We start from the raw sequence: 27152 nt of genomic DNA, 5'->3' as shown, positions 1-27152 counted from the left end.
CTTTTTTATACATTATGTCTAAAGACTGTATTTTATGAGAAGATGCCACATTCTGGTATCAGCTAGCATTGTTTGAAAACATGGGCTTACTTCAAAAACCATTCTCTGAAAAACGTCTTTAAGGGATGTCAGGTCTGAGCTGACAAATTACCTGAACTTCTTTACAGACAAAAGTAATAAGATAGAAATATTTCACTCTTTTTCTCCACCCCTTTCTCCCCAATAAAATGAGTCACTAAATCTTTGAGATGCTTTCTACAATCTTTTCTGAGCTGTTTTCTAATTTCATTCATCAGGTGAGATCCAAAAAATTAGTTTGGTATTACAATGCTTAATGCTTCAGTGCCAAAAAGGAAAAACCCAAGGTGCTGAGAAATTACCTATACAGTGACTGAGAAGAAGTGACATATCTAGGTAGCATCCAGTCTAAAAAGGAGGCAATACACCCAGGTGGCAGGAAATGCTAAGGAAAAAGAAATCCCAGAATTCTGTGGCTTGCCCACCTGAAAACTGCAGTGATGAAACTTCAGAACTCAGAGACCTTTGACACATGTGGTGCTGACACATGTGGTGCTGACACCTGGGGAGACACTTCCCAGTCAAGGAGGTGATTGAGCTGAAACTGCTGTTTTGTTATTGATGCCACAAGTTAATTCTCAGCCAGATCAGTCCCTCAAATTGGCCAACTGTTTTGCTTGGCTAGAATTCATTCTGGCAAATAAGACATTGGACAGCAAGTTGAGCAAAGGCTTACAGAAATCAAGGAACTGCAGCATAAGGATATGGTATAACGGTACAGCTAAGGGCAACTACAGCTGAATGCTGCTAACAGGCAGAACAGCTCTCCGCTTGGCCTGTGGGTGTTTGTTCCTTCCCTTGCATTAGCAATGGTGCTTCTTTGGCACTTCAGTCACCCCAGTCAGGAAGCTAAACTGACTTAAAACAATGTTATAGGGGGAGAAAAGCTGCATTCCCATCAGATCATCCCACTGTCTGTGCATCCACCTCCATACTGTGCAAAACACTGAGGAGGGCAACAGGAGTCAGAGAAGCGAGGCAAGGACAGCATATACAGGGAGTGAAGAGGAGACAGGCTGGACTTGCTGCTGGAATGTCAGAACTGTTTGCAGTAGATCTCACCAGCTATTAACAGCAAAAACCAAAGTCGAGAATTTCAATACTGACACAAAGATCATTGTTTTCTCCTAAAAGTGTAAAATTACGTAAGTTAAGACCAGTAGTTTTATCTTTAGCACAGAAATCTACTGATTTGAACACTTTCCTTGTCATTGGGAAATGCTGGTTGTGTTCTATTTTCAGAGAGGGGGTGTATTTTGGTGTTACATCACATATGAAGTACAACTGTGAAATGTGAGCACATGAAATGTTTGGAGTATTTTGGGTTTTGTAGAGTGAGTAAAGATGTCAGTAAAGATAGAAAGCATTCTGTTTTTCATCACAGGATAAATGAGGTAATTACAAAATAATGTGGGAAACAGAAATGAGATTTTAAAAAAAATATATATGCAGTTAATTCTGTAAATATAAACCCACCTTCTATAAAATTATTACCCTTTGTGTTGCTGTCTGTAATGTTTTAATGCTTGTTCTGTCTAGAAATACAATCTGTCCCAACACAAGAGCAGATATATTTTAACAGACTTTTTTTTTAACTCTGTCCACTCCATGGAGTATAGCTATGTCCTTATCTTCCTCTTCTTTGGACTCTTACTTTAGTCTGGATACACAAATCCCTGAATAGTGAGTACAAAATAGCATCTCTTTCTTTACTTTTCCTCAGTTTCAGAACTTTATATGCAACATTAGTTAGCCTTAAAAAGTTTCTCCAGGTTTTAAGGCATTCAGTCCATTGCCTACTTATTGTTAGGAGTCTTTATAGACATCCAAGTGCTAACAAATGCAGAATAAAAGAACCTGTTTTTCATGTTGCCAGAGGAAAACTTCAGACCAAAGGAAAAGCATGAAAAGAAATATTTGTTCAAGATTCTCTAAATGTCACTGAGGATGTGATTTCTAGTAATTCAGTTCTAGTAATGGCATTTCCTGCATTTTCACACACATCTCTCAGCTGAAACAATTCATGTGTAAGTAAAATGAGTGTGTAGTCATTGCTAATGCTTTAATCATGTTATGCAGATACTGAAGTCACAGCTGCTACAATTTCTTATTTTACCCCTTCAGAACAAGATGAAGCAGAGTAGAAATAAATTTCAAACCTTAATTAAATAAGCCCTGTTTTCTTTTTTTCATCTTTCATTCAAAAGAACTCTTTTGTTCTTAGTCCCCATCTTTGGCAAAATCAAAAGAAGATCAAAATCAGGCACTCAAAGTGTAATTTTTGCAGAACTTGAATGCTTTCATTTGTGATAAGCAACATCTGCAGTACCAAATGTTTTAAACCAAAATTATTTACCTGTCCAAACTTGACATGCTCTGCATTCCAGATGCACTGTCAGCTATGCAGCTCTCACCTGAGGCCACTTGGAACCCACAGCAACTCATCCCTGTGCCTAAGACCTTAGAAAAAAATAAAAAAATAAAAAAGAGGAGAAAAGGGGGGGAAAAAAAAAAAAGAGGGGTCCTCTGCAGTAGAGAAAGTGAAGCTAATATTTACTTGGAGATGGAAACTCTGAGTGAAGAGAAGAATTTGTCCTGAGGGTTTATGCAGCACAGAAGTGGGTGTAAATGATCTCATTCTTATCTTCTCCAAATTTGCCCAGTAATTTGAATTCCTTCTAGACCACTTCACTAGGATATCTTAACACCAAATTATTCCTGTAGCTGGCATGACTAGTTTTGTAGCCACTTTTATTCATAAAACCAGATTTTTCCTAAGTTGTTCCCTAATAAAGTGTAAGTTTACACAATTACAAAAACAGAATGGAACACTCTCTCTAATTCTGTCTCCTAAAGCAAAATATTCTACAGTAACCATAAGGGAAATAAAGTAGCAAAAGTCTTCTAATTAAAGTCTGTTGAAACTGATCTTGTTCAGAGCATCAATTTTGTATACATTTAGGATTTGTCTCTTTACAAATTTTTAATTATGTGGGCCTAATTCTGATGTTTATGAATAGCATGTAGTACTCCCAAACCTCTTCTTTTGTGACTTCACATCCAAACGGATTCACTGTTTTCCTTCATCAAATACTTGTGTTTGGGTGAAGAGATACTATTAATAGTGATTGAATTACAGTAATCTTGACATCTGGAATGCAAGAAGTAATGCACCAGTGTCCTGCAAGACCTAAGTATTTTTTATCCCTGTGTCAGCAATACCCTTGCCTCTGTATTCCTTATGTCACTTTTTACACTTTCCAAAAGGACTGTGTGGCTATGTGAGAAATTTGCTTCCAGCACAAATACATCCCCTGTGTGCTACACCCTAATGCCTAAGTCTGCCCTGCTGGATTTCATAACAGAGACTGGAAGGAGACCTTGAGTTTACTTTGTGATGATGCACGTCTCAGGCCATGTTTAAAGAACATTACTTTCACTTCAGGAAAATATCAATAAGTTTGGCAGCTGAAAATAGTTCTGATTCCCCCCCTTTATCTGTAGTATGCTGCTGCCCAAATTACAACCTGTTATGTCTTTCAAGGTAATGCCCTCAAGACAAACATATATCAACACAATGATAGATCTGTTTGATTTAAGGCCTTGCTGCGCAAGATCCAGCAAAATTTTGAATATCTCCAGTGATAGGGAGTCCACAACCTCTCTGGTCCCTATTTCAAAGTCTATCACCGTCTCATTAAAAAAACCATCTCATATGAAGTCCCTTGTTCCAATTTATGTCCATTGCCCTCTGTCCTTCCACTGGGTACCTCTGAGAAGAGATTGTGTCTGTCTTCTGTACCCCCTCCCACATGGGAAATACTTGAAGAGAGCAGTAAGATCTGCCTCTTTTTTTCCTTCACTTTTGAAGACAGAACCACCTCAGTTCTCTCCTCCCATCTCACATGTGCTCCAGCCCCATGATCAGCTTCACAGCTCTCTGCTGGACTTCTCCAGCATGTCAATGTCTTTCTTGCACTTGGGAGTGCAAGGCTTGACACTGTAGTCCGACTGAGGTTTAACTAGTGCCAAATAAAGGAGACTAATGGGCTCCTTTGACCTACTGGCTGCACTCTAAAAGTCATCTTGTTAATGTGGTTGGCCTTCTGCAAGGGCACACTAACATATCTTGTGAAAATATGCTGCTCCTAGCAGAGATAAAGGTACCTATGGTACTGACGCTGAGTTACAAGGCCAGCAACAACAAAGCTTCTGTTTGGACTGTACACTTAAATTTTATCATCAGGCCTTTCTTACTCTGATTTCAAACAAAACAGTCATGGATCTCTTATACTTTATCATCCACCTTAGGAGACATTCTCCACTCAAGACGGCAACTTAGCTCTTACTCCCTAAGGGAAAAATAATACAAACAGTATTTGATCCCAAAGACTGAAGAGCGTAATAGGAAAAACTGGTTCAAGGGAAGAGATGTAATGAGAAGGAACAGGGAGAAGTAATGACATGGGAAGAAAGAAAGAGGAACTAATGAAAGGGCAAAATGAGAAATGGTAGGGGAAAGGGCAAGAGAATTATTGTAGCGGTGAAAGCTGGGAAGAAATAGTCTTTAGTCTTTAAAAGCATCTGGAAAGTCTGGCAACACTAGCAAAGGCCTCTTCTCAAGCCCCAGAGCCTACTGCAAAAACAGACCCTGCTGACCTCCTCTTTCAAACCCTTTTAAAGTTCTAAACACTATAAAATCTATCCTAGTGTTTCAAATAAACTCAGTGACTGCTTGCAGTGCGTGAATCCTTGATCAGTCCTTTGGCTCTGCATAATCAACTTTCCACAGTACACTAAGACTCTGGCAATGGTCCTCAGTGGCCAGTGCCAGCAGCAACCTGAGTTTCAACCATTTTAAATTTGGAAGGATTTAAATCTAAATTCAGGGACTGGTTTGGCCTAAAGAGACATTCTATGCTTCAAATTTATTTTTTAACAAAATCACTCAACAAGTCTAGCAACAGTTCCTAAACCAGTTGATTTTCTGTTAATTTTTTGCTTTTCAGCTTTCGAGTTTTTTATTCAAACTGCCCTCCCATTTTTTTAGCCATTTGCCCCAACAGGATCAAACAGGGCATTTTTGTGAAATGAACTCCTTTCTCCATGACCACTGCTTTCACTGTGGACAGCAAAAACGTTGCAAATTGGGCTTTATTTATTTATTGTATTTGTTATATAACACCCATCCCCATGTATCTGGCTGCCCTACAAAAGTTAAAGGCAAGAATAAATAAAATAAGGCCATACCCAGTGGCCAGAGAGAAGCAGCTGTTCTGCCAAGAGAAGAGCCAAGAAAAAACAACTCTGAGAAAAAGAGCTGTTGAGAAAATCAAAATGATCAAAGATGCACCATCTAGAAAGGTCAGCAGAGTTTATTATTGAAGCTTTCACATGCCCAGTCTGCTTAATTGCCTTTTATAAGCATTTTACAGTCAGCCCTGGAGGCTAATGCAGGTGGAGATGGTGTGCAAACCTATCAATGGAACCAAAAAATGCTCAGCAGCTGTCCCAAAGTCACAGCAGTGTGAAAAAAAAAAAAGAATTAAGACATTCAACTGTAACAGCTTAACAAAGATGAGAACATGTTACATTTATTCGTTAGTCACCATCATAAAATTCTGTAAAAGTTATTGTGTTTGCATAGCAGAAACCAACAAAAAGGAAATTAAATTATCTTTATTACTAAAAATGAATTACAATATCATAAGTACTGAAGAAAAGTACTTTTTTCCATAGTACAATGAAGAGATCAAAACTGCCAAAAACTGAAAAAAAAATTATTAGCACTCCATTTATCTCCAATCCTGAGTCTCTTACAGAGATATTAGCAAACTGCACTTGAAATTTGTCTCTCCACAAAACAGTAAGGGAATGTTCTCTGTTCTGTTTGTTAAACATAGCAGAATGCCAAAAGCAGATAAATTTTGAACCCCAGCAGTACAGCCATATGATCGTAAATTCCTGCACAGTACAAATGCCAGCCAGATCTGCCCAGCTTTTTACTCAGTGTGACTATATGAAGATGTTGAGCCCTGCCTGGAAGACATACAGACAGGATCAGTTTACATTCGAGCCAAACGATGTCATTTGTACGACTGGGCAGGCAAGGAGATTGTTCTGGTCTTTTGCTGTTGCTTTTTCCACATGTTCTCGGCTGAGCTGGCATGCTCCACTAGAGATACCTGCTTGTACTAGAATGTATTTTAGGGCACACATGGGCTGTGTGTCCTTTCTGCTTGCAGCTGTGCCAGCTCTCACTGCTACAACTCCTATTCATCCTTGGCTACTCACTGGTGCACCCCTTGCAGTGTTTGCCACCCTTTCTCTCCTGCCAGCAGAGCTTTCCTGTAAGCACCTCCTAAAACATTTCAGGCAAATTGAGTCAAATTTACGGGATTCAGTGGGAAACTTACATGTACGTATAGTTTAAATAATAAATTCTAACAATTCAAAGCATATGTCCAGGCTAATTTATAGTAATTGAAATTGATAAAGTAATGACGCCGTAAGTAATACCTGTTGCTGTAAGAATCTTGTATCTCCTTTCCTTTTATCACCAAAATCCTAAACAAAATTAAAACTTCCTCTATCATGATAATCATGGTTTGAAAAGCCTGCATCTTATAATTGCAATAAATAACCAGACATATCTTTATCTTCCACCAAAACCCTCCATAAGGCCTCCCCCCCCCCCCCCCCCCGGGCAAATTTCCAGCTATAAAGATTTTGTGGCTGTTTTCAGTCCCTGTATTCCTTTTAAAGGTACTTCCTCCCCAGTCTCCAGACTCAGAAGAAAAGACAGAGAGTGCATTCCATACAAATGTTACAGCAGACCCAATTCCCCAACAAACTGATTTGTTTAGTACAACCTACTTTATCCTATGTCTTCAGACAGAAAGCGCTTCAGGGCACAGTGTGTCTCTTTTCTGTGGTTAAAAGACACAAAAGGCCCAACCCGCCCTGGGGACCTGGGTGCTATCTGGATTCTAAGAGATGCTTTATCTCCCTTCATCATCAGGCCATCCCAACAAGATATCATCAGGCTGATGATTGGTCTGCTGAGGCTCTTCAACAGTTGTCATCAGACATTAAATCCATATAAAAATGAAGGTACATTTCCTCTATTTCTTTTAAAAGAACTCCTTGTCCCAGTATGTCAGTCTCAGCACAATGAAGCTGTGGCCGAATCTGGGCACAGTTTACCAACACACAGGACCCTGTAGTTGTTTGCAGCCCAGTATAATCTGGCCTGATAGTCAGAAACGAAACATCCCAATATACACAGTCAAATGTGGATTTTTGAACATGCAGAATTTGCAGATGCCATAGTCATGGCAGTAAGTACCTGGAACACAAACCCCTGTGAGCATTCTGACTCTGCTGCCCATATGGAGTTACAAAATCACCATGCAAATACAGAGTGTTTTCTAAACTGCTCATCACATTAGGACCAAACCAAACACACACAGAGACTGAATTACCTGTTGTCCCTGAAGAAAATATTGCTTTTGATTGCAGGATTGAGGTTTTTGGCAGGGTACCAGGGAGCTCCCAGTGTGTCTGCCTGTATGACCCAGGAGTGTATATGGCTAGAGGGCAAACATAAGATTCCTGCTGAGCCAACATATCAACCTTTGTAAACACAAATATGGAATGAAAAACAAGAAGCAGCACAACCATATCATGCCATAGGTACACGCTGTATTTATTATTCTAGTGCAAATGCTCTGAATAAAAATATCTCTCTGGGGGTCCACTGCCTTTTCCCTCTAAAATTATGCATTTCTAAACCCACAACATCTGATGGGAATATTTTTTCTCAACTTGTATAAAGATCCTACAAGGAGAAATCTAGTTTAAATTTTTTTTCTTGCTGCCTTTTCAGTTTTTATTTTCTCATTATGGTGTATCTGAAATCATTGATAGTTATTAAAATATATCTAAAGTATACCCCCGTAATGCTGTGTTCCAGAAAAACAGCTCTCCCTGAACCCTCAGTCACCAGCTCCCCGCACTGAGCAGGTTGCATTCTGTAGGAATAGAATTTCACACAAAACCTGTGTGGCAAAAGAAATTCTAGTAATTTGAATTGTCTGTTTTCATTGTTATGTAATTTGAAACAGATCTGAGGAAAATAGATGTTTTTCTAAAGTTGTTTTTATTGTCCTGTTTTTAACCTTTGATAGAAGATATCATAATGATGAGAAATACTGGGATTGCTGTTTCAATCCAGTTTCACTCTTTCAGCTAATTTGCACCTAGGTCTTACATGAAATTTCTTCACAATACCCCTGGGAAGAAATTCATAGCTCTTACTGCAAGCTGTGTGATATATAATGTTTTTTTCTCTGATTTTGCTCAGAGGATACACATTTTTCTGGAAACAAACCAGCAAAATTTCTATACTTCATCTGAATCATAACTCTCACATTTTCATGTGTTTAGAAACTCAACATTTTACTCTTCATTCACAAAGAATCCACAGGCACCACCAGAATGAGAGCTGTGCCAGGGGTAAGGCAGCTTCAAGATCAAAGCACAGATTTATCAAGAAAACAATGAAGAATAGGAAAACAAAACCACTTTAACTATGCAAAGTCATTGTACATTCATACCAAGAAGATTTCACTCATTACCGCATTTGTGAACAAAAGGGAGAAGCAAGCATAAAAAGAAAAGGCAGAATGACAATAATGAGGTTGAAAAATGCAACTGAGAGATTTCTCCCTCAAGTTTCACGTGTGAAATATAATCACTGATGGATTAACATGCTGGAAGTGAGAGGTTTGGAAGCTTTTCTGAACTCAGGAGAATGTCTAGTTTAAAAGTGGTGCTGTAGCTATTCTGAACAGTCTCTCCAAAAATGTTGTGAGAGTATCTATGGCAAAAGTATTGCAATATTAAACTTTCTAATAACAATTTTGTTTCACTCTTATTACAATTTACAGTGTCAAAATGCAGGAGTGCCTAGAGGGAGAAGTTAATGTTTTCCTGTCTGCAAGACTCTTGTTCAAATATTCTACAGAATGCTACATTGAGAGCCTCAAAATACTGTAAGAAACATTTTCCAAATGTCATGATCAAGTCAACTTAAGTGAGTAAACCACAGTGGCAGTAAAACCAGAGAAATAATATATAAATGTGGTACTAGTGCATTTATTCTTTGATGATCCCTTTTAAGATTTTTCTGCTACAAATCCATCAGTCCGGAACTTTTTTCTTTGTGTAATTGCTGACTGGTTTTGTGGTTTACACCGAGCTCCTGTGATTCAAAAATGAGTGCAAGTACTGACTTTCACATGCTTGAGTATAGAAAAAAAGTCAGGGAATGATCTTACATACATTGTTAGAAAAGGAAAAAGCAACGTTAGTAAGGGCAAGGCTCTTTTTTGATTGTTTGTTTTGGAACAAATTCAGGAATAGAAGGACATTATTAGTATTGCAATATTGGCAGTACATAACCTCCTCAGGTCTGGCTGCTCTCATTAATTCCAAGTAAAACTGTGTCTGCTTTCTCTGCCCTGTGGTAGAACTAACATTCCTGTCCAGAGAGTGAAAGACTTCAAAGACCTTAGCATGAGAAGAGTAGTTTTAAGGTTAACACATATAGGTTCTTCAAATATTGAAGTCAGGGTTTAGAATCACAACACTGCACTCACTCTATGTCAGCATCCAGATTTCACTGATGTTTCATTCAGGAATTTTGATTTGTTAATAGTGGGAAGAAGGGGCAAGTAAACATGAAGAGCCATCTTTGGTTCTCTGGAAATAATTTTATATCCTATGCCAGCTGAGTTGAAGTGCTGGTTGGGACCGGCAAAGACCACAGCTCTTCCAAAGAGTTGTCTTCTCTCAGCTCTGACCACATTTCTACTGCCAGCTGAACTTTCCTGTCTTTTATTGTCACCTGTCTCTGATGCTTGCTGGATCCTTTTGTGATTTGGTCCAAGTTACAAAGCAATGAGAAGTTTTAAAATAGAGAAGTTCCTAAATGACTTGTAGATGACTTTGCAGCCCAGGTTTTATTCCAGTAATCTCACTGGTTGGTCAAAGATTCATTCAAAAGCCACATATAGGTCTTAAAACAAAACTAGATTTTGCAGGCTCATAAAAGGCAAATACAGATTTTAGGAAAGTTCTTTCTTCTGAGGACTTTTCCTGGCAAGTAATGTGATCAAATGGCCACCTACAGAATATTCATGAGGGTAAAAGTAATTTTGAAAGATCTTTGCTTAAGAAATGCCGAAAGAAATCAGTGGATACCTTAACATGTTTTCTCAGATTGAAGAATATCTTGTGAACAAGACTGAAATCACCTGCTTAGCAGAATTTTCCTCCACAGTGGAGGATCTTCTCAAAACATCTAGCTTTCAACACAGTCAAAGATGCTGACTTATACTAATGCCAAGTAAAATAAACTTTTATCTACAAGTGACCTTAACATTAGAGTGTAGAAATATGTTGATTATTCTCTACTAGAAGAATGGACAATTTCTGCTATTTTTTATGATGATTAAGAATTACCTCAGAACCTTCTGACTCAGAGTTAATTTGGCATCTGGTGGAATCCATATTAAAAATGTAAAAATAACTGAAAGGTTATGTTTATTTTGAAAGAAAAAAAGGACAGGAAAAGGAAAAGGAAAAGGAAAAGGAAAAGGAAAAGGAAAAAGGAAAGAAAAGGAGGCTAAAATCATCTTGCTGCTTGAAGATTGCTATTTATTCTGGGTGCTAAGACCTCATCTAGGTGTGAAGTATGAGTATCCTATTATATGGTACTCTGTTGAAAGTACCAGAATGATGAGAATAGTTCTGAGGTGGTGAGACTGAGAGGGGATATTATCACGACCTGATGCCCTACTGCATGAACTGAATTCGCTCCTCCTCCAGGGACCTTATGTGAAGCTCTCAGACAATGAATAGGACTGTAAATTGCTCTAACAGTGCTTAGGAAACCAGAGCTGAAAGCTGACTCTGAAAAGCAGTTTAGTAGTAAATTTTTTTGAAAAATAAAAAATTCAAGAGGATGCTAAAAGATTTCTGGTGCTCCTCCTGAGACAACTTTTTTACAGTAATCTACATAATAGCAAAGGAGAATAATTTAAGAACTTCAACACAGAGATGATTCATAAAAAGGAACATGATAGGTTCTTTTACATGTGGCTTCAGAGGAAAAAGTTCAGAAAACAGTCTGACACAGTGGAAAAAAAAATTCTGAGTTTATTTTTACTTTTCAAACTTGTATGGATATTTGCAAGCTTAGTTTTTGTTTACTTGAAGAAACTTGAGGAAAACAATATTTGGGATGGGAAGAAGGCCTGTGAGCATTAAACTGCATCAACTATAAGAGTCTAGTAGGAAAAGATTACATCTGGGGTAAAAAAAAGCACCTCAAAAAGCTGTTAAAATAAGTAAAAATACTCCAATGAAAAGAATCATCAGCAGAGAGTTTATGAAGCAGGATGAAGAGTGTTGAAATATTCTATATGAATACTATGTCTTAACTGTTCTTGTACAAAAATCCAAGTGAAAGCAAAGCTACAGGTGATGGAAATTGGGTACCTAGATGGCATCCATCTTGGATTACTGGGCAAAATGGATTTCCAGGATTATCTAGATATTCCTATTTAATACATTCTCTATTAATACATTCATCTGAAACACAAACAGTGTGATTCATGACCTCTGCACTACACTGGCTTTTTTGAGGCTTTGAGGGGCTTTTAATAAATATCTGCTAAATATTTTTAATGTGAATGAGGAAAAGTTCTGTGATGGGCAGAGAGCTGTACTTTCTGGATCACTGGTCCACATTTTACAGAGCAGGGACTTGTCTGTGGAAGATGGGACTCACAGTGAGAGAGGGTTCCTGGGGTTTCTGATAATGAAAATCAAAAATACATTGAGGGTTATGCTACATATCTATTTAAAGCATAATTCTGTAGTACATTGTTGTACAATTCACAGCAGTGAAATTAGGGGGAAGTGAAATTAGTAGCATTTTACACTTATTTTATACTACATCAAGGAAGCCCTTAGGCATCAGGAAAGAAAGGAATGAAGCTCCTCACACATCCCTGATAATATAGAGGAAATAGAAACCCAAAAATTTTAATCTGAGACAAAGCATATTTGATTTTCATGGTATTCACATAGGTCCATCAAAGTAAAATGTTACTCCTACAATCAAACAGGACTTCAACTGATTATGTTTTTTGTGCAAACAGGAGTTCTGAGTCTCATTTGTTACTGAACCACTGTAGGGTTTAATAGCTTGTGATTTTAAAAAGTTCTCATAACTTGTTTTAAACTGTTTGAATAGAGCATGACAAAAGCAATTGAATGCGATCATCTCATTTCACTCATCTCTCATTTTATTCTCCTATTTTGTGTCATTGAATCACTGGAACTCGCTCTGTAATAATTTTTCAGGAACCTGATCAAAGACTTCAATGCTCTCATATTGCTGGGCCCAGAGGAAGTCAGGAATTACAAATAATTTATAAGAAGTATTCAGATCTCAGAAAAAATCCTGGTTTAGTGATACTTTTCCCAGAGTGCCCTCTTCTCATAGGTGATATGTTTTTAACATTTAGCCTAAACCAAAATTACTGAGTAATTCTACAAAGAAATTTATAATGATTTTACAGAATTAATGAATCATCAGGAAAATAATATCAAAGCACAGCTGACTGGGCTCCTATTCAGCACTTCTGAATCACTGCTCATTGAGCAAAGCAATCACTGGACAATGGGGGTTTTGCCTGAGCAAAATGTGAGTCAGGGGACCTGGACTCGCATTGTCCTCACTGGGAGTTTTGCCGGCATATGGAGTGAGCTGAGACTTCTGGTGAATGGGAGCCATTCACAGAGTGGCTGAGCAAAGCACCCAATACATCACCATTCTGAAGTTAACACTAGGTGGTAGACATAACTGGAAGAAACACAGACATTTTTGGAGCCATGTGAAAGACTTGTATAAAGCAGCATTTCAAACTCATTGTCTCTTATTTCCCCTTATTTTGGCCTAAATGTTTTTGTTTTGAAAGGTATCTGGCTGTTCATTCCGACATTCCCTTTGGTTTAACAAATTAATTAAAATCCTTTTTGCACGTAGTTTGTAGGCGGAAGAGATGTCCCTGTTTGGAAGGGAAGAATTGACACCCTTGCAGTTTAAAAAAGGAAATCTGTTCCACTGTCCATAGCCTCTATCACTGTTTAGTTAGAGGAGGGAGAGGTTTCTCACTAGCCAGTTTTCAGCATGCAGCTGTGTGAGTGCATATCCACTGTCTGTAGAGACATCCCAGGCTACATGCTGATGATACAAACTTGTCCATGAATCCATGTCAGTATGAGCAAGACCTTCAGTCCTGCTTCCCAAACCACTGAGAGCTGGTATAAGAAGAACACAAGTGAAAACTAAAGGAGAAAAAGAAGATACAGTGAACCAAAGAAAAAGAACAAGATGGCAGGACAAAAAAAGTAACATGAGAGACCAGAGAGAAAAGGAGTATTACAGACTACAAAAAGCTCATGAAATAAGGAATGGAATAGGCGTCTAAGAATCAAGTAGGGCCAAGGTCTAACCTTCCCTCAAAACCTGGATTCATTGATTCAAATGAAGACAAGACCTGTCCTGAGCCATTTTTCTCTAACTCAAAGGAAACAAGTGGTGGAGTAAAGAGTAAAAGTGGAGATAGAGTTAGTGGAAGTAAAGGGAGAAGAAGAGCAGTGAACCTGTGAAAGCATGGAGAGTAGTTGCTTTACCAAGGAAAAGAGGGCAAGGGGAGACAAGGACATTAAATTAATATGTATTGGCATACAAGTTCAGAAAGGAACAGTATGGGTGGACTAAGTGACAGCATGAAAACAAATCTGATGCGTAATGTGTAGTGAATCTGTAAATGAGGGATAGGATGCCATATTATGGGAGAGATATTTGATTTACATCTTCCTTTTAACAATTTCTGGTTTGAATGAAAGGACTACTCTTTGTTTTCTTTCTATAGATGCATTTACAATATATGTCAGAAAAGCTTTCATTGTATGACACGCAAATCGAAATAAAAGCAATCTACAGTGTATCAACCCTTCGTCTTGTTACAGAAAGACAGCATTAAAATGTGGACTCAGTGTATCTTTTTTCATTATTGTAATTAATTTTTGATTACAATGATCTGAATTTCTTTTGTACAACAATAATATCCATATCCTTTCAGAAGCTGAGTGAAGAAATGAGTGCTGACAGAACAAATTGAGGTAATATATCACACCAGTGATATCCCATCTTTCCTTTGAAACATACTTGTTCACAATCTTAATCTACTAAATTGTTCACAATCTAATTATCTAATCCTTAATTTTTCTATACATATGATGACAGGCATTTGATCACATTTCAAGAAGAACAATGAGTAATAAATATTAAAAGACAATTCTTGTTTTAAGCAAATTGCTGATTAGCAATGAGTTCTGTGAGCTCTGGATCCCAACAGGGAACGGAATTTCAGAGTGAAAAACACAGCAAGAAAATAAATGCTGACCACCACACAGCCTGACTGTCTGGATGCCAGGGATACTATGAAACAGATATTTTGAGATCTTCCATGTGTATTAAACAGAGATCCTCCAAAATAACCTATTTACTTTAAACCATCCTAGCCTATGTGAACTAAAGACATAGAAGCAAAATAGACTTTCTGCCACTCTGTTTTGCAAACCTGATGCTGCTTTTTCCTCTGCTGAAAATTTGCATGTTTTTCTCAGAGCCTGTTTCTTTCTCACAATAAACAATGCAAAACCCTCCTGCCAAAAAAATGTCCAAATGCTAAACAGTTGCTATTATAGTCATTATTATAGCAGCAACTTTGAGCTGTGTGCCTTTAAATTATAATTATTTTTACAAAAGATTTTTCTGAGTCTTGATTGCAGTAATTCTGGTCCATAGTAGTAAATGTCTATTTAAAAAGTCACGTTAGCATACTGCTCCAGATAAATTTGTTTCCTTAAATGTACTTCATACAAATGAGTGGTTTTCTCTGTATTTATCTTACTTGCTATGCTAACAACAAACTAGGATGTATTAAACAGCTGATAAATCACTGTTTTGTTATAAAAATAGCTACGGACAAAGATGTCAAATGAAAAGCAGTATTTTATATGAAAAGTGCTTCATGCAGATAATACCATATTCTAATTCAGGAATGTCCATTCCTCTTTAGTGTTGTTTCTAACCTATCTGCCTTTTCTTTGTAAGGAAGTCATGTCAAGAAAAAAAGAAAGCAGTGGAAAAGGAAAAAATAATCGGAGACCAATCTGTTGTACAGGCTAGCACACGTGCAAGTGATAAGCCTGTACGTTGTTTAAAGAATATCCAACAACACAAGACCCAAGAAATGGATCTTCTTCAACAACAGGTCTGGGAATTAAGACAGAAAACCGTTCAGCCAGTGGGACACCCACAAATGGTGCTCTTATCCCAAATCAGGACCCATGTGGGATCACTGTTCTGTTGCTACCATGACAGGCAAGGATTGGAGGTCATGATTTAAAGTACCCATGGCAGTGCGTGCTCTCTGCCAGAGCTTCCCCAGGGCACTCTCAGTAGCTCTGTCGATTCACAAGCTACCAAAGTTTAGCAGCTGATCAGAGAAAAGGTTTTTTTAAAAAAAAAGAAATCGGGAAGAGGAAACTAAGAGGGACCTGAGTGACAGGGAGCAGCAAATTTCTGGCTCCAATGCTGTAACTAGCCACAATACTGTATTAACTTTTCAAATGAACCTGCCTCTCCCTCAACACCCTTTCAAGTGATTGCCACTGGCTGTGGAAAAGCCAGTGAAGCCTACTGTAGAGCCTTTTGCATCTGAAATGCTATTAGCTACCGATGAGATCCCGTTATATTTCTTACAATGACACAGTCCTATCGTATCCCCAATACTTTCTAGACAACCTTGCCTATTCTTCAGTGAGAATCGCCCCACTGTACATACAGACATTCACATCCTCAATAAGACAGTTAGGGGAAAAGTTCATGAGCCACATCCTCTGCTGGTATAACTTCATTTCCCTTCCCCCTCCTCCCAAGAGTGAGTGCTGATCTGACTCCCTGTGTTGAAAGGAAACAAGGTTGTCTATTCAGCTGCAGTCAGACATACAGTGTGTGTTAAGGCCCAGACAGCCCATGATGCTGGGTAGAGATACTAAAGCTTCATGTTTCTCTGCTGGGAATTTTCACAGAGCAGAAAAGGAATGCCGTCTTTTTTGTTTGTAACTTCCGACTGACTACTGACAGAGCTCAAAAGCGTAAAATCACATTTATTCTCACGGCACAAGACCTTGAAATGTACGAATAAAAATGACCAAGAGGATTTGTTGGCTGGCTTGAGTGAGCAGTGTTAAGACTGTAATGGGACACTAAATAGAAACACAGAAAAAGATCCCTGAAAAATCAAAGTCCTGCTGGTTAGATTGGCCTGTACTACAAGTCATTCATCCTAATCTTACACAAAAAACTTTGCCTTTGAAGTGTTCTTGTGATGGAATACTAGCATTTTCTAAAATAATTTAATCCTTACCATCAACAGAACATCTTAACACTTTTTTTTTTTTCTTTTTTGTGTAGATGATCTTGCCCAGTGGTTTGCAACATATCAAAGATAAACTGAAGTTCAGCATGACCAGTAGAGGAAGCTTCCTCTAAAAATGACCAAGACATGCTTGATGCATTCCCTGGAGTGGTCTTAGAAGGTGTGAACTGGATTCCTTCAGTAGAAACAAAACCAGATCATACAGTCTAAGCACTAAAAAGTGTTTGGGGCACAAAACAATGTTAGAAGCAATTCAGTGTAACACTCCTACTGTGCAGATTCTGCAAACGTCATGCTCAGAACCAGCCATGGATCTGCAGATCTTTTCCTGCAGTTCTTCATACTTGCTAACTGAACATAGCCTGTGTCCTTTTTGATGAATGTAATGCACATGCAGGTATATAAATCACAGTACAATGTCTTCAATAAAGCCGTGTAATAGCTTTCTGTACATCAAATCTTAATAGAAAATACAGTACATTTTTCATGCTTGGCTGGCCAAAATCAAATTCCCCTCTGATATTTGAAAAGAAGAAAACTCTAAACCTCAATTTCTCCTACTCAGCATGCTCAAAAAAGCCAACCAAGTACCTCAGAAAGAAAACCATGCCATAGTCCTGTGGAAATATTCAGGAGCCTAAGGCTTAGTTCTGCCAAATATTTGCTAACTCGTATGGATTAAATTCAACCTCTTAGAGAGTCAGCTTCTTCACTGATACAACAGTGTATAATCGTAATAAAGAGTTCTAAGATGGATTGGAGCTTGAAAGGGAGTCATATATTTTCTTATTTTGTTCAACTTAATTGAAGTCTGGGGACATACTGACAGGCCATTTACCATGAATAAACATATTCTTTCACAAGAATTTTATTCCAGTTTTACCACTGTGTTATCAACAGTATTTCTCTGAGCTTCCAACTAAAAGTCCAACACTTCAGATTTTAAGCCAATATTAATTTATAGTGCTGGCTTATTAATGTGAAACCTGTGTTACTTTGAATGGTAAAGTTTATTTCAGCTGGAATCCATGCAGTTGTATTCCACATTTATTGCTATCTGGGAAATTAAAGGATTTGCTGCTTCATTTCCACTTTTTGCATTTGCTACAGCTGGCTTCCCTGGGTTTTTGTTTGATAGCTCTTGTCAGCTGGAAATAACAATACTTTGTGTTGGAACAGCAGCTTCCACTCTAATACCTTTACTTATTTCACAAAGGCACTCAGATACTGTGCAAAGTACATCTACTGACTGACTTTGTCGGGCACAACCAAACGGGGCTTGGGTTTGCCACAACACATGATTTCAGCTGGCTGAATCCACACTGCTTGGGAGGATGAAGTTCAAGTCATAGCCAGTCCTTGCCCTATACTTGCACTTCGCTGCTTTGCAAGCCACCTCAGGCATTATCAAAGAAGGGCTGAAACTGGAACCCAAAGCACGCATTAGTGTGCTGAGCTAGTATGTCAACACAGACAGGCTCATCCAGGCCTTAGGTCACTCCTTGTCAATTTTTATGGAAAAAAAATACCACCCTGAATCACGTAGAGATTATTTCATCCACGTAAAATTGGCGTTTGCACTTATGGCTGGTACTTCGTGTTAGTCTACGAAACTTAACAATGTTTTTGTATATTCTTTGCCTTGGCTAATCCAAACTAAAGTCTACAATGTGTCTAATTTCTAAATTGGTCTTCTTAGAAACTAACACTGCTGAAAATGCTACAGGTAGAAGAGCATAGCCAATAACATTTAAAATTTGTCCTACTATTAAATGCTGCATACTAAACCTGTTAAATCTATTGTATCTATTAAGGAAATTCCAGTACATTTGAATTACATGTCATGTCTTGCAGGGTGCCACCATGCTTTGAACTTATTTGACTCTTTATTTTTGCTATCCAGGGGTATCTAAAATACATGACGTTTTATAATATAAGGGATAATACTCTTGGAAGTTGAAATCAATAAAATAAATGAATATCAGAAAATGAAGGAGAGAGGAAAAAAGACAGAAAAATTTTAACATATTGCCATAAAAGCTCTTAATATTTTGTTTTTCTACGAGCTGTGTATTAATATCTGTTATTCTCTTAGAGATAGTATAGTATCACTGCTGAGGTTAAGCTGAGTTGTCCTACTGATTATTGTTTATTTTCATTTTGTCTCACTGAATAGCTAATTCTCTCACAGGATTATCCTCATTTCCCATTGACTCCAGTATTAATGAAAGCATTAAATGATGACATACTTTTGGATCACCTCACTTGGGACCTGACCCTGTCCCATTAAGTCAAGTGGATCATTACTATTCATATGAGCAGAGGGCAGAACTATCTGGGAGGTTTTGCAGAAGGCAAGACATACTCCAAAAAGAAAGATCAAACGAGCAGATTGCTAGAGGCCAAAGGTTAGTTAAAAGGTCAGTCCCCATCTACAGAAAAAATGGTGAAAGTATTTAAAAACTGCACCACAAAAAATAAAAATGAGATAGACATTTAAGATGCCAGAAAATACAAGGTGCAAGAAAATACAGCGTTTCTGTCTTTGCAACACACGCTGTCAACATTTTTTCTTCATTTTTAAAGTCAATTAATAAGTTAATTTAGATGTTTCCTCTCTTAAGTTAGATACCAAAGATCAAGATTCTATGGTACACGGATCAATCTCAAACCTACATTAATCATAAGGAAATTTGAAATGACTGTTATATTATTTTTCTCTACATTATACTTCATTGTTTGACTCACATTCAAACTGGAAAACACTTTAGCAAAACCATCTACACTGACTGTGTGGAAGCAAATCTGCTGTTAATTTTCTTTGTACCTAACTATTCTTTGTGTGTCTAGTACATAACTCTTTTCTCTGTATACCTAAAATGACTTCTCTGGAAAGAATTTAAACATAATCTATAAACAAATCTTTACAGATTAATATATATAGATGAATTATATATTTAGGATAAGTTTATATAATTTCAATTTACAATATTTGTCTTACAAGAAAATACTTTAAATCCCATGGAAGATGCACTGAAATACAATTATGGAATATTTTAAGCTGACTTTACCAATGTTTAAAATGAAAGTGTTCTTCTAAAAAGGAAAGTTCTTTGGGAATTCCCCTGACTCCCATCAGCAAATTCCTTTTCAATAATGCATACTTTGAAATGCTAGAAAAACTGAAAGCCACTTGTTTCTCAAAAGTGTATATTTTACACTTTTCATTCATTCATTCATTCATTCATTCATTCATTCATTCTCTGCTATTGAAACAGGTGGAACGCGACTTGCTATCAGTGAGTTTAAATTGCCAAACAAGAGGCAAGTTTTACTATGTATTTTGAATATCTACAAGAAACATACAAAGAATTGTAACTGATCATGTTAGAGAGAAAACTCTTTCCTTGATAATGCTCCAGTTGCTTCTGGAAGATAGGTCTGGTTCCCCACCCTGGGAAGAGTAGATCTTGAATAGCTGTCTTTAAGAATTAGAAAATACGCGATAGCTTCACACCGTGCCCATTTTTAGAACAAAGCAGCATGCTCAGATATTTTATCACTTATTTATAAAAGCACAGGGATAGTGTTATATAATTATGTTCAGGCTTTTCGGATGTCCAGTCTGGAATGCCTAATAAAGAAGCGCTCCAGCCTCCCCTGTCTGTGTGTGTGCGATCCTTCAATTCTTCCCGGATCCTGATTTTGCATTTCTAACGAAGCTGAACTGACAAAGCGTGAAAGTGGTCTAAAGGGAAAAACAAAGAAAGTGACCCTGCTTTCACTGCGCCAAGACTAATCAATATTCCAGAAGCCCCGCTCTCGCCTCTCTGCCGATGTGTGGTTTGGGGTGGGTTGGTTTTGTCTTTTTTTTTTTTTTCCCAGAGCCGGGCTCGCAGTCTCCTCCCCTTTCCTTAAGTTACAATGATAGTAAGTTGCCGTATTCCAGAGCACATGCAGATGTCAGTTTTCTCCCTGGCGCTCGCTCCGCTCCGCAGCTCCGTGGTCTCCGCCGGGAAGCCCCCGCTTTATCCACCGCGCTCCTAAAAGTACGCTAAAAGTACGGAAGGTCCGAAGAGGTGAGTCCATCCTGTCCTTCCCGTACGGGTTTAAGCGCGAAGTGTTCATTTTTCACTCTCTGCCTTTGTGTCTTAATTAATGTAATGATCCTTTGGGCTGCACCCATATTCTTTCTTGATCTTGATGTAAATTGCACAGGACAGATTAGCTGCATTAAACATCCTGGAAAGAAAGGCACTGTAAACGATCTCTTTTTTTTTTTTTTTTTTTTTTTTTTTTTTATAAAATGCTTACATTAATCGGTCAGGAAAAAAAAAAAAAAAATCCTGCTTCCACACAGCAGTCTTGTCCACGGTAGACCACCTAGTAATTTAAATATTTAGCTCGGTCTCAGAATGTTTCCACTCCCTAATGCAGCAAAGTTTACAGTGTTCTGTTGAAATTCAGGGAGGATATTGCGCTAAAGTGCCAGTCTTGAAACATATGGTAAAAGCAGTGATCAAAATCTACCAAAATAAACTTGTTACAGCGTGCGATTTTGTTTAAAACATGCTGGCTGAAACCCCTGCGTATTTGTATTTTAGGTGCGTCCTAAAAAGAAAAAAGTTGTTTTCGCACTAAATTTGTTGAAAATTAGATGTTAGAGTTGAACTGCCTATAAACAAAGACAAATTTCAGCAGAAGCACCTAACTTTATCCATTTATTCATTTCTAATTTCTTTAAAAAACCATGCCAGTGTATATTAACTAAGACTTCAGAAAATGGGATTCTCAGTCTGGAAAATACCTTTGAGGAGGCTTCATTATTAAACAAACTCATACCCAGCAGTCATCAAAACAAAAAAAACCCAAACTACCAACTAAAGTAAAAGGTAATATCGTAATGAAAAACATTTAATATTAGAACAGTTTAAGGTTGATTCAGTGTGTAATTTCTTAAAATCAGACATGGTGTGATTCTTGGGTTGTCCTGCACAGGGCCAGGATTTGGACTCAATGATCCTGATGTGTCCCTTCCAATTTAGTATGTTCTGTGATTCTATGATATATGCTTATAATTGCTGTCAGGACAAGCTAAACATTACTCTGCAATGTGAGTTGGTATTACATTCTGAAGAAACAAGTAAAGTGGGATATTACTTCTAATGTTTTACAGATGTGCTTGGAGTAGTTTATACAGCTAAAAGATGAATGTTACCAACATAAAATTGTCAAAGGCATATCTTCTAAAAAGTGGTTGAGGGATAAATAAACTATTGCTGCTGCCTTTTTCCACATGAAAAGAAGGATTTGAGCCAATGCATTCAATCATTTTTAAAAATGTGAACTGTAGAACAAGTTAAATGTTTCAGTTTGAGCAAAATATTTCTCTTCAATGCATAATGTGAAGGTGAGCTAGATATTTTTTTTCAAATAACAATGGCCTGATAAAAAGAACGAAAGCAAGCCTGACAGTTTTAAATGTTATAATGCCTTAAGTTGCTATGATTTGTACTGATTTTACATTTGTATATCAATAGCAAATATTTTAAAAAGTTTCTCCTGGGTTTTACAGCATGACAACAGTACAGGTTAATCTCTGAAGGCACAGGACATTTATCTGATCAGTCCATATAATCGTTCTTTCAAAGACACAGAGGCTTTGCATCAAAAACTGGTTAGATATTACGAAAAATACAAGTTTTACTGAAACACGAAGAGTATTTTCTTCTATGTAAATACATAGCTAATCATTCCTCTAAAATCTTACTGCAATGTTTGATACTTCTTGTCTTGCAGGTTTCTCCAGTGCCTCCCACTGAAAAGAGTCCTCCACTTTTCTGAAGGGATACTGACAGAAGTTAATTATAAAAGAAAGCTTTCAGCAAGATAAATGACTAAAGGTAACGGAGAAGATCCAAAACCTGGAAGTAGGATGGAACGAATTCAACAAGGAGTCCGGAAACGTACACTTTTGGCAAAAAAAAAAGTGCAGAGCATAACAAAGGACGATGTTAAAAGTTATTTAATGAGGAATGCCTTTGTGCTCTTCACTGTCGTTGCTGTGATTCTTGGTGAGTAATTCGTTCAATAGGAATATTCTGTTCTCAAGTGCATTTGACAATGACGATGTGACTGGGTGATTTGCATTACAAATGAGTTCCCAAATTCTTCTGCACTGATAAGAATGTTCTGGCTTGGAGAGTTTTGGCTTTGACAGCTGCATGAAGTTTAAGGAAGAGCCATTAAATTATTCTAGTTATTCATAAGAAAAATTTTGCTGAAAAAAACCAACCAGAATGGCTGTTTTATGAATTCTTCTCTTAAAGATTCAGCTAAAATAACTGAATTGAGTGTTTTCAATTGTATCTTTTCCAACCAAAGCCAGGTGCAGCAAAATGCTCAGGAAATAACTTTTATTTACCTGAAGTATCAAAAAATGAACACCTTGCAATGATGAATAGAAATTAGCAATGAATGAAATGAAGAGATATTTCTAAGCAAAGGCATATAATAAATAGAGCCTCAATCTTTCCAGTTTTCCCTTGATAAATGCAAATCTAAGTTTATTCTCTCTCAGTCACTCACAATCTTACACAAGCATCTTTCAGATGCAATTTGGGCAACAATGGCAATGTTACTTATTCAAAGGACTGAAAGATAGCACCTGATTAAATGCCTTTTAAGAGTATATGGGGAGGAATCCAGTTCAGCAAACAGCCTTTAAATTTGGAATGCACCAAAATGTAAATTCAAAATATTGCTACATACTTTGAATTAGCATTGGAAAGAGAACTTGATGAGAAAAACATGCAATTTTTTAAAACTAGTTTTACTTTAAATGATTACATGATCACTTATGATAATTTTTCTTTAACTAGAGATTTTCAAAGTGGCTCCATGTTTCATGAAATAACCACTCTTTACAGGGTGAGCAAGAACTTTATGGCTTTACTGTATGGCTTTCACTTTTCTCACTAGTTTAAAATATAAAATTGTGAATCTGCTCATGATGATGAAAAACCATATGTAAGGACCTAAAGATAATGGTATATATCCTTTGCTTATGTAGGGCCTAATGTCCTTCATAATAGTGCTCTGTACAGATCTGCTTGCTGTGTTTCTACAGCTCTTCAGGAATTGAAATTTTAGGGTTTTGACATGATTGTTGCTTGATGCCACATCAGCAGTGTTACTTTAAATTAATTTCAGGTTTGACAGTCTTTTGCTGGGAGACATTTATATTAATTTGCCTATTGGTAAAATAAAGTACTTTGTTGCTAAAGCAGTAATGTCAGTTTCTGATATTTATAAACAGTACTTGATAGTAAGTGGTTTTAATTCCTAATTAAGGATTTTCTCAGTGTAGAAGCCCTATTAATATCAGGGGTTAAAAATTAGGTGTTTTATCTACAATGGTCAGAAAAAGGAGAGCAAATTAAGGAAGTTTTGAAACACTATCCAACCTCAAAGAATGCAATTCTTTGGTTTTTACTTTTCTATACAGCATGTGACAAATTTTTCTGTTTTTGCAATTTTTTCTCTATCATCTACCTCCAGTGTGGTTCCCACAAACTTGTCAATGTGGGAAATGAAATGTAGACTGCACAAGTGTTTTTGCAGTTATTGATGGTTCCAATTAACTTTGGATAACTGGTGACACTCTGCCCACTTCTCCACTACCACCTACAGTAATGGCAGAGGATCAGTAGACACTGAAACACAAGTTGGAGAACTAATGAAAATGTGCAGCCTAGGATGAGCTGGCTGCTCCAGTTCTGCTCATAAACCTGTAGACATATTCAGTGTAACATGTGGAAGAAAAAGTCTCATTACTACCAAAGAATGCTCAAAAATTTTCTTACATTTATTATTTGTGGTGAAATTTTGCGGTACATATGTATGATTAAAACAGTAATTTCATGGTTAATACCTCATAAAAATGTAAGATTTGGGGCTTTTGAGAGTTTTTTGCTGTTGTGGAAATACCCAGAAGTAGGGAACAGATGGCTCAAGAGTTTGGAAAACACTCACTGGTTGAACTCCGTCTGTCTAGTTTGGCAAGGACTAAGTTGTTATAATCACTTAGTTGTTTGGTGATCTGTGGAAAACCAGATGGTAGGCTTGATCCCTTTCCTAGCAGACAGTAATCAATGTTGCAGAATTAACCCACCAATTAGCACTACTGTCTCTCCCATTTGAGATGCTTAGATGTGAGTCCAGGTGGAAACCAAACTGTATTCAGGCCAGGGTTGAATCTTTTACAAGAAATAACGCTTAATGCTCTGTAATCTGACATTTTTTAGAGCTGTCAGTCCAGAAGTTTTCATAGAGACCAAACCCAAGAAAAGGAAGATTTTACTCAGAGAGAGCAACGTTTCTTCAGACACATTTCTTTCACACCTCTTTTATCAAGGGATAGACATGAAAAAGCCTTTTTTAATAGAGCATTTCCTATTTCTTTGCTAAGGAGGATTGATTCTGGTAGAGGTTAAGCGCATAGGATCTTAGTTCCAGTACTGTACTTTATAACGGGGATTTGGGCTTGTGTCTGTGTTGCACTTTGTTATGAAATGGGTAACTACAACATGAAGTTCTTTCTGATGTATACGGATATTTTGCAAACAGAATGAGGTTCTTCTGGCATTCACATGGCAAGGTGAAATATAGCCTTTACACTAACCTCTGTTGTTGCTCTGATTCTAAACTGAATTCTAAACTAAATTCACTAGCTGCTACAATACCAAGCCAATTACTCATTAAAAACCTATTGATGAAGTTGCAAGAAGCTATAATTCATATTGAGAAATACTTAGAACTATTCTCTATTTCCTAAAAAAATGCATGTAATGTCCTTCAGATTACACCTTCTGCATAGGTAGGGGCTGTCTAACACATTGTCATAATCATTGTTTTTATTTTTAGTGAAATTTAAGCTTTTTCCAAGCCCTTCAAGAAACTTTAAGAAAAGCATAGTTAGTAAGTGAATTATGATACAATTTTTCACATTCTTCTTGTACACATAAAGATATTATAAATTAGTTTTCTGCAGTCAATCTTGTCAAGACCCAATAGATGAGAACAATCATGTGAGACAAATTTGTGAGGCTGACCACTGGCAAATTGAGAATATCCCGATGGCCAGGAGCAATTTAAGGTAGGGTAGGGATCATGGTTGCTCATGGAAAATCAGAAGTCTCACAAACTTTGAAGTGCTAGCCAAATTACCAGCAAGATCTCAGGCAGTGCCCTCTCTCCCACAGTACTTAGAATCATCATCCTTTATCAGCATGTCTTCATTGTTACATCCCATTTTCTGAAAAATGGCGCAGGAACTCAGACTCCAACAGGACTCTAAATGTCAAAGAATCTCCTGTGGGTTCTGAGCTTGAAGGAAAGACCGAGATGCAGAGAGATGCTGAGCAAAGATCCTCAGAAGCTGTCTGCAGAGAAATGCTGTTTTAATTGAGGGGCTCAGTGAAATAGAGTCAGGTTGTGAAGCAAGTGCTGTGAAAAGCAGTTTCTGAATATTAAGCTCCAATTAGCTAGCTAAAATCCTTTTGCCAGAGGTGTATGTTGCAGTTGTCTGCTGGCACATTCAAGGGGGAGGGGATGGAGCCAATTCTGTTTTCTGACTACCTGTTTCCCCAAAGGGAAGAGGGAATGCAGCCCTGGCTGTGTCTTTGAAGCCAGGCTTCTGTAATTGCCAGCAATCTCACAATAGGTGTGAAATGTAGATAAGCCCATACAACCTCTATTCTGCAACAGCATGCACTTTGTGGAAGATTCCAAAACTTCCCAGCATGTTTACAAAAAATCTAGTTAAAAGTACAGGAAGAAGACAGGTGAGATGAAGGCCTTGTCAATGCACCTTGTCCCTGAAGAAAAAAATCATAGAGATGAATAAAGCCTTGAAAGGATCCTTCATGACACAGAAAGCAAAAAACCCACAAGGCCCTTACAGTATCTGAACAGTGAAAAGATGTGCAGAGAAGCAGATTCTCCTATCTCTGCAACACTCCCTGTCTGAACAACAGTTTAAAGACTTAAGAGCTACAAGTCTGTGATATGCAGGTAGACAAAACTTGGGATAATGCCCACAAAAAGGAATGTTGAAGCATCATCTTTTCTGCTATTAGCAGATCTCTGTATCTACTTAAGGGTGAGGCTGACGTACCCAGAGAAGGGTATTTGACCCCACTGTATATTGACATTAAACACTGTGGCAATTCTAAGGCAGCCTTGGTAAAATTTGCAGGAGAACAAAGTGAGGACCCATCACTGAAGGAGAAACAGTTGGGGGACCTGAGTTTTAGGTGAAAGAATATGTTAAAATATAAAGGGAGAGATTATACAAAGAAAAAAAATAAGTTATATGCAAGAAAATCAAGATGGTTGGCTAAAGCAAAGGAGAAATTATTTTTATGCTGAACTCAGAGGCTGTCTGTCTCAGAGTTCTCCTAAAGAATCTACCTAGTGCAATTG

The 27152-nt window shown here is 37.5% G+C and overlaps 1 protein-coding gene and 1 long non-coding RNA gene across 3 annotated transcripts in view; one reads left to right on the top strand and one right to left on the bottom strand.

Annotated features, from left to right (window-relative positions):
* The window catches only part of LOC116437885, a 93900-nt gene that overhangs the window by 17779 nt on the left and 48969 nt on the right, over positions 1 to 27152 (bottom strand). The window lies entirely within an intron of this gene.
* Positions 20586 to 27152, top strand: part of SLC1A3 (solute carrier family 1 member 3) — a 61850-nt gene continuing 55283 nt past the window's right edge. The window contains exons 1-2 of the mRNA XM_032096204.1: positions 20586 to 20746; positions 22467 to 22741. Of these exons, the coding sequence (XP_031952095.1) occupies positions 22561 to 22741 (181 nt within the window). The 5' untranslated portion in view covers positions 20586 to 20746; positions 22467 to 22560. The remainder of the gene's footprint in view (positions 20747 to 22466; positions 22742 to 27152) is intronic.

The sequence above is a fragment of the Corvus moneduloides genome, chromosome Z (assembly GCF_009650955.1).
Source record: "Corvus moneduloides isolate bCorMon1 chromosome Z, bCorMon1.pri, whole genome shotgun sequence".
Taxonomy (NCBI): domain Eukaryota; kingdom Metazoa; phylum Chordata; class Aves; order Passeriformes; family Corvidae; genus Corvus; species Corvus moneduloides.
Note: the sequence above shows the minus strand (reverse complement) of the source record. Positions and strands in the feature narration are given on the sequence as shown.